Source organism: Orycteropus afer, unplaced genomic scaffold, assembly GCF_000298275.1.
Source record: "Orycteropus afer afer isolate SDZICR_OR568_19922 unplaced genomic scaffold, OryAfe1.0 scaffold00029, whole genome shotgun sequence".
NCBI lineage: Eukaryota > Metazoa > Chordata > Mammalia > Tubulidentata > Orycteropodidae > Orycteropus > Orycteropus afer.
Genome location: NW_006921616.1, coordinates 15,484,351 through 15,492,565, shown reverse-complemented (window position 1 = coordinate 15,492,565; position 8,215 = coordinate 15,484,351). Strand labels below are relative to the sequence as shown.

General features: G+C 36.7%; 1 protein-coding gene across 1 annotated transcript in view; it reads right to left on the bottom strand.

The window, feature by feature from the left end:
• CCDC68 (coiled-coil domain containing 68) overlaps positions 1-4,856 on the bottom strand; it is a 28,837-nt gene extending 23,981 nt beyond the window's left edge. The window contains exons 1-2 of the mRNA XM_007935554.1: positions 4,740-4,856; positions 3,525-3,611 (exon numbers count right to left, since the gene is read on the bottom strand). Coding sequence (XP_007933745.1) covers positions 3,525-3,611; positions 4,740-4,856 — 204 coding nt within the window. The remainder of the gene's footprint in view (positions 1-3,524; positions 3,612-4,739) is intronic.
• Between the last annotated feature and the right edge of the window lie 3,359 nt (positions 4,857-8,215).

The following is an 8,215-nucleotide window of genomic DNA, read 5'->3' as shown; positions in this document are numbered from 1 at the left end:
CTAATGGGAGCTCTGGTAGCATAGTGCCTAAGGCACTTGATTGTTAACCAGAAGGCTGGTGGTCCAAACCCACCAGCCACTCCTCAGAAGGAAGGTTGGGTAATCTACTTCCGTAGGGATACTGCCTCGGAAACCCAAGGAAGGGTCACTATGAGTTGGGTCTGACTTGATGGCACATAACAACAATGGCTAATGATCGTGAACATTTATTCGTGTGTTTGTTGGCTGCCTGAGTATCTTCTTTGGTGAAGTGTCTGTTCATGTCTTTTGCCCATTTTTTAATTGGCTTGTTTGTCTTTTTGATGTTGAGGGGTTGAAATTTTCTATAAATTTTAGAGATAAGTCCTTTTAATATGTCATTGCTGAATATTTTTTCCCATTCTATAGGTTCTCTTTTCACTCTATTGGATAAGTCTGTTAAAGCACATAAGAATTTAACTTATACAAGGCCCCATTCATCTAGCTTATCTTCTGCTGTTTGTGCATCATGGGTTATTCTTAATAGTCTATTTATGCCATAAATTAGAATCCCTAAGATTACTCCTATTTTTTCTTTGCTGAACTTAATAGATTTAGGGTTCACAGTTAAATCTTTGAGCCATCTGGAGTTAGTTTTTGTGTATGGTGTGAGGTATGGATCTTGTTTGATTTTTCTGCAAATGGATATCCAGTTTTGCCAGCACCATTTGTTAAAGAGACTATCTCTTCCCCATTTAATGGATTTCAGCACTTTGTCAAAGATCAGCTGACCGTAAGTCAATGGATCTGTTTCTGGGTTCTCAATTCTGTTCCACTGGTCTATGTATATATCATTGTACCATTACCAGGCTGTTTTGACAACTGTAGCTGTATAATAGGTTTTAAGATCTGGGAGTGTGAGACCTCCTACTTTGTTCTTCTTCAATAGTGCTTTGCTTATCTGAGGTCTCTTACCTTTCCATATAAAATTAGAGATTGGTTTTCCCATGTCTTTAAAGAATGTTAATGGAATCTGGATTGGCATTGCATTGAATGTATAGAATGTATTCAGTAGTATGGATATTTTCACAATGTTTAATCTTCCTATCCATGAGCATGGTATGTTCTGCCACTTACGTAGATCTCTTATAGTTTCTTGAAGTAGTGTTTTGTAGTTTTCTTTGTATAGGTCTTTTGTGTTCCTGGTGAGATTTATTCATGTATCTTATCTTTTTGGTAGATATTGTAAATGGTATTGATTTTCTTTTCCAAGACCTCTTTGCTCATGTAGAGGAATTCAACTGATTTTTGTATGTTAATCTTGTATCCTGTCACTATGTTAAATCTTTCAATAAGTGCCAGTAATTTTCTTGCTGAGTCTCTTGGGTTTTGTATGTATAGGATCATATTATCTGCAACTAGGGATAATTTTACTTCCTCCTTACCAATTTGGATGCCTTTGATTTCCCTTTCTTGCCTTATTGCCCTGGCTAGGACTTCCAATACAATGTTGAACAGACCTGGAGGTAGAGGGCATCCTTGTCTGGTTTCTGTTCACAGGAAAATGGTTTCAGTCTCTCTCCATTGAGAATAATGTTGGTTGAGGGTTTTGCATATATGTTCTTTATTTTCTTGAGGAATTTCCCTTCTATTCCTATTTTGCTGAGAACTTTTATCAGGAATGGGTGTTGAATTCTATCAAATGTCTTTTCTGCATCTATTGATATGATTATGTGATTCTTCTCCTTTAATTTAATTATGTGATGGATTAAACTGATTTTTTTTTGTAATGTTGAACCATCCTTGCATAAGTGCTATGAATCCCACTTGGTCATGATGTATTATTTTTTTGATATTTCGTTCAAGTCTATTGGCTAGGATTTTGTGAAGATTTTTGCATCTATATTCATGAGGGATATTGGTCTGCAATTTTCCTTTCTAGTGGTGTCTATGCCTGGTTTTGGTATCAAGTTTGCTTCATAAAATGAATTTGGGAAGATTCCATCTTTTTCTATGTCCTGGAATAGTTTGAGTAGGACTGGTGTCAGCTCTTCTTTGCATGATTGGTAGAATTCTCCAGTGAAACCATCTGGGTCAGGACTTTTCTTTGTTGGTAATTTCTTTATTCCTCTTGATGGTATCCCATGTGAATCTTAGGCTTTCTTCATTTTGTTTTGATCTTTTTCTGATTGATCCCTTAACAAAGCAGTATTGAGGCATTTCAAACTCACTAATTCTGTCTTCCATTGACTTAATTCTACTTCTTTGTCCATTCAATGAGTTATCTATTTCTGAAATCTTAGTATTAATCTTCTGGATTTCTATTTGTTGTTTTTGTATCATTTCTAATTTTTTGTTTACTTTGTCAATTTGTTCTTGTATTGTGTTCCTAAATTGTTCTAGCATTTTCTCTGTGTTTTCCTTAATTTTGTCATTGTTTTCCTTGATCTTGTCAGTGTTTTCCTTGATTTGTCTCTCAATCCATTGAAGGTATCTAAATATAATTCTTTTGAATTCCTTATCAGGGAGTTCCAATGCTGCTTCTTCCTCAGGGATGTTTTCTGGGTTTGTATCCTAGTCCTTTGTTTCTACTATTTTCTCTTGTGTGTGTGTGTGTGTGTGTGTGTGTGAACTGTGATGGTCTGTTGTCTTTGAGACACTGTGGTGTTTTATTTATGTTGAATTTGTGGTTGTATGTTGGTGTGATTTGCCCGAGATTTCTTTTCCCTTCTGTGTTGCATCCTATACGCTGGTGTAGTCTGTATCCATACCGCAGAGTGGATAACACTACACTTGGCTCAGAGAAAAGTTACCCTTGCATAAACCAGAAAAGGCCAAGTGCAGATGGATTGGCCTTAAGTACATAATGCTTGCCTTGGGGTAGGAGTGGAGGGTGGTATATTTAAGCTTATTGATTGTCTGATAAGGTCCTTACTCACTCAGATCTAACAGCCCCCACTGTGTGCCCACTGGTGTGGTTCAGCTGAGTCTAAAAGACTGTATCTCCATCTGTCATTGGAAACTGTTGATGCCATGCATCCTGGCCAGGCTGACATCTTCCCATATACTTTAGATATGTGAACTAGTCACTGCCAAGTTGACTCCAACTCATGGCAACTCCGTCTGTTCTCAGAGGAGAACTGTGCTCCGTAGGGTTTTTAAGGGCTGGTTTTTTGAAATAGATCACCAGGTTGTTTTTGTTCTTCTCCCATCCTACCCCGCTGGAGGTGCCTCTGGATGAACTTGAACTTCCAATGTTTTGGTTAGTAGCCACACGCATTAACCATTCGCACAACCCAGGGACTGCTTAGATAAGTAAACCCTGTTTAAAATACTCAAGTGTGGTCTGGTCATTCCAATCTGATCCTACTGATGAGATATGTCATGAAACATTTCTCACATCCAGCTGTTAACATCTCTAGATGCCTCCAAAATATTTTAGCATTCATCACCTGAAGCTTTAAAGAGTAATTTGATGCTTAACAACAACAACAAATTAAATAGTCTATAGGGCTTTATGTTTCTCTCTGAAGGAATAAAAGTCATAAAGCTGATGAATTCATTACCTTTGCATCTAATGTGTTATTTGTATTGTTATGTCCAACTTCATCTTTAAACATTTGATTTCGGATCTTTTCCAGAGTAGTTCGAATCTGGAGGAAAAATAAATTTTTTTCAAAGGAATGTAATGTCAAAGACTTTATTCCCTATGCTTCCAACTTCTTGATTTATCTAGAAAGTCATGCATTTACACTAGCCCTCGGATCTAAGTCATCACCATCAACCTAACTTCCATTTAGGCTAAAACTGTTTAAACTCCAAAAAATAAGCATTTGGTTTTTAAAACTGTTCCTCAGTCAAACCTAAAATGTGATAAATTAATATTATGGTACACAATATACTACAAAATAATTACTGCTCAGTAATTAGTATTTAATACTATTTAGTTCTACTTTTTCTATATAGTAGTTTAGTACTTATTTACTATTTAGTAATTAGTATAAAACAATTACTATCTAGTAATTACTACAAAATAATTAGAACAGAATAATTACTATCTAGTGATTAGTACAAAATAATTGCTATTTAGTAATTACTACAGAATAATTACTAAGAGGAGATAATGCAAATTTATGTATAAAATATAGGCTTCATGTCTTGATGACCTATGGAATTGCAAAACACTCAAAGATTAATGAATGAATTCATCTGAACAAGTTACTGCATACCAATGTCAGAAACGTTCCACATGTTTTAAGAGAGAGTTAAAGAATACATGCTTCCGTCAGTCATTATCATCTTGGAGTCTCATCAGATTTCACATTTTGAATCAAGTAACTTGCCCATATGTATTCATTGGCAATACCTACCCTGAACTGTGAAAAGGAACAAGGTAACAAGAGACACAAACACAGCAGGAAACATACACATCTACTTTGGAACACAGTCAAAGCTCATGAGACAACTGGGAAAAGACATAAAACGGTAGGAAATCCAGTGGTGAAGAGCATGGGACAAATTAAGTGCTGGTAGGTGTTCTGAACCCTCTTGGCCCAGTTTTCAATTTTACTGAGGGAAGATCATGATTTTACTCCAAGTGTCGGAATAGGGCTTCATATCATTAAGAGAAATTATTAAATGTGTATCCAAGTTCAGGTAGGAAGACCATCCTTTGTCAAAGGAGGCTTATTTTTCCTCACACGTGCTGTTAAAGAGGGAAACAAAGTCCACCAATCAACACTAGAATTTGCTTTAAGAAGTCCTAGAAAGCATCCACGTACCTTTTTCACATATTCTGTTTCTTCGATTATGTGAGCCGACGTGGACTCATACAAAGCAGCACTAACTTCTTTCTTACCCCTCGGGGAAACGTCTGTGGTCACTGTTACTGATGTCATTGTGGAGTAGTCCAACTCTGGCCTCAGGGAAATATGAGTGTGAAGTTGAGCACCGCTGACTTCCTTCCTATGTGATTTTATGATTTATACACGGAAAGACGGTCTGTATTCCCACTGTAATCAAATATACGAGAAAACATTGTAAATCATCTCATCTATATGTAAATAGAGACATCTGTATCTCTGTATAAATCCAGGAATACAAAAGCAATGCCATCCAAATCACGGATCAAAAATTTTAGAATGAAATAAACTGGGAAGGACAAAGGAGAAGCTTCCCTTTTTTATTTCACGTCCTATTAGACTGTAAAACCTTAAGGTCAAAGGTCATGTCTTATTCATCTTTACACCTCTAGTTCCTGGAACACTAAAGTGCTTAACAAAAGGCTGTGGAAATAAAACAATAGGACAAAATCACAGACACATGCACATACATACATTACTTTTACCTTACATAACGCTTTAAGATACTGCATTTTATTTAATTCTCAAATAGCCTGTGAAGGCTATTCATTGAAGAACTATTTGGTGTAGGAAAGGCTGGGAAAAAAAAGAAAAAGAAACCCCGAAATATCCACAAAAAGAGGACTGGGTGAATACCTTCTCCACTTCTATGGAGTCATCTCTAACATACAGGAAAAGCAAGGTGCAGAAAATAATACATAGAGCGTGATATTTTCTATAAGAAGGGAGGGAACAATGAAAGGAAGGGAAAATTTTGTGTTTTATGGTTTTGGCTGTAAATATTTTATCTCATTATAACCCAATAAGAAAAAAAAAAAAAAACCCACAATCCACTAAAATAAAAAGAATAAGAAACAAATGTACCTAACTACATATGAAGTTGTGGCCACAACCCCATAAATTATCTCAAATGACTTTAAAACTCATACTAAACCATAAAAACCAAACCCACAGCAATCCAAGGTTTACAGCCTTGGGTTTCTGAGGTGGTAAATCTTTACGGAAGTAGATTGCCCAGTCTTGCTTCCACAGAGTGGCTGGTGGGTTTGAACCACCAACCTGCTGGTTAGCAGTCAGATGCCTTAGGCATTGTGCTACCGGAGCTCCTTAAAACTCATACTAGAGACTGTTTATCCCTGATAGGTTATATTCTAAGAACAACAAGAACTGAAAAAATATGTTGAACTGTATTCATCAGCATTCTTAAACTACATTAATGAAAATATTGGTACTTTGTTGCTGTTTTAAAACATTATATGTATGTGGGTGGGGGCGTATTAGGATAAAGCAATGATGTTAACATCATTAGGAAATGAGATTTTCAACATAAAACACACACACACACAAACACAGAACAAAGACACGAGATAAAAACTCTACATCTACTGTGGAATTATCAGCATAAAGTGATTTTTAATGTATATTCTAACCTCATCCACTGAAAAACCTAGAAATAATAACAAGCTAGTAACAATCTGAACTTCTAGCATTCAGACTATGGTCACCATGTACCATTTCCTACTTTTGGAAATAAAAAGAGCTAGGACTTCTGGAAAAATTGGGTAACTCAGGTCCAGGGTAAGAGAGTTGTAAGGTAAGCCTGGCCTATCTTGTCATCTCAAAAAGGAAGAAAGTGATCAAATCCACTTCAGTAAGGCACAGAGGCCGACTTGAACAAGAACGTGATGAAATGAAAAATGTGAGAAAATTTAATTCCCTGAAATTCAGATGACGGGAGAAATACCACCATTACCACCACCACCATCCCTCATTATTCACCTTTAGAAGTTGGCACCAACTCACGGGAAGAAGTCACCATGATTACAAAACTGGCAAATAAAGGGATCCAGTTCTCATCATGTCTTTACTGCATGGAATGTATTTCATGGCCACAAAATTGCTGAGGAGAGAAAACTTTCTATAGAATTCTAATTAATAAATTCAAAAAGATTGATAGGATTAGAAAACCTACATTATGCAACCCTTAGGAGGTAATATATTTAACCAAGAACCATCAACTAATGAAGAAAACATCAGATGAAAGATTAAGAGGACTACATTAATCTGAGAAATGTCGCTAATCAATTCTAAAGTAACTAAAAAACAGACAACCAGACATTATGTCCTCTAAATATGATATCATCAGAAACATAAAGCACCACCTATGAAATATCCTTCCAACAATGGACCTGAATCTAATCAAGTCTCTATATCCCAACTACAGCAGATACGAGAAAGAAAATAAATGTTCAATGACTACAAGGAGAAAGATTACTATCAGCCAAATCTAGAATATGAAAAAATTAACAATATGAGGAAAATTAACAAATTACCTGTATGAAGAAATATGACAAGAAAAGAGGGGAATTACCATACATTAAGAGACTTAAGAAGGAGCTCTGAGACCAGGTTTGCTGGTCCAATGGAGCCTGGTGTAATCACTGAGACTATGGCCCCTAGCTGTCCTTCAGGTCTGGAATTGAACCCATACCTGTAGCTTCCAGCCAAACAAAACACAGGCATATGAGTTGAACATTTACCTGAGGTAGATACACTCCTTGGAGAGATCAATCATGGGAGAAAGAAGAGCTGTTTATGCACAAGGAGAAAGCTCAGGGGGCAGGAGTGCATGGAGGGATGGACACAGGGAAGAGAGAACTATCGCGAGGAAGGGTGAGGGGAGCTGTTGCATTGTGGTAAATTGTAGTCAATGTCATGAGACACAGTGTATATGAACTGCTGTATGGAAGGTGAATTTGCTCTGTAAATTTTCACCCAAATCACAATTAAAAGAAGAAGAAGACGAAGAAGGCGCCCTGGTAGTGCAGTGGTCAAGTACTTGCCTGTTAACTGTAAGGTCAGTCGTTAGAAACCACCAGCTGCTCCATGGTAGAAAGATGTGGCAGTCTGTTTCTGTAAAGATGATAGCTTTGGGAACACGATAGGACAGTTCCACTTTGTCCTACTGGGTCACTGTGAGTCAGAATCAACTTGACAACAAGTTTGGGTTTTCTGTCTGGTAAGAGACGTAAGAGACATATATCAAATGCAATATCTGAATCTTTTTTGGTTCCTGAATCAAACAAATGAACTACATAAAGGCATTCTGGGGATAACTGGGGAATCTGAACACTGACTAGATCTTAGATGTTATAAAAGAACGACTATAATTTTTTTTACATACGGTAATGGAATCATGGCACTTTCATAAAGATCTTAAGTGAGTGATACATACTGAAATATTTGCAGGTGAAATTATACTACATTTGGATTTGGTTTAAAATACTCCATCAGGGAGAAAACAATGAGGTGAGGATAGAGAAGGAGTTCGGCAAAAGGTGGATGAAGCTAGTGAGGGGCACATTGGGTTCATTAAATTCCTCTATTATCTTTTT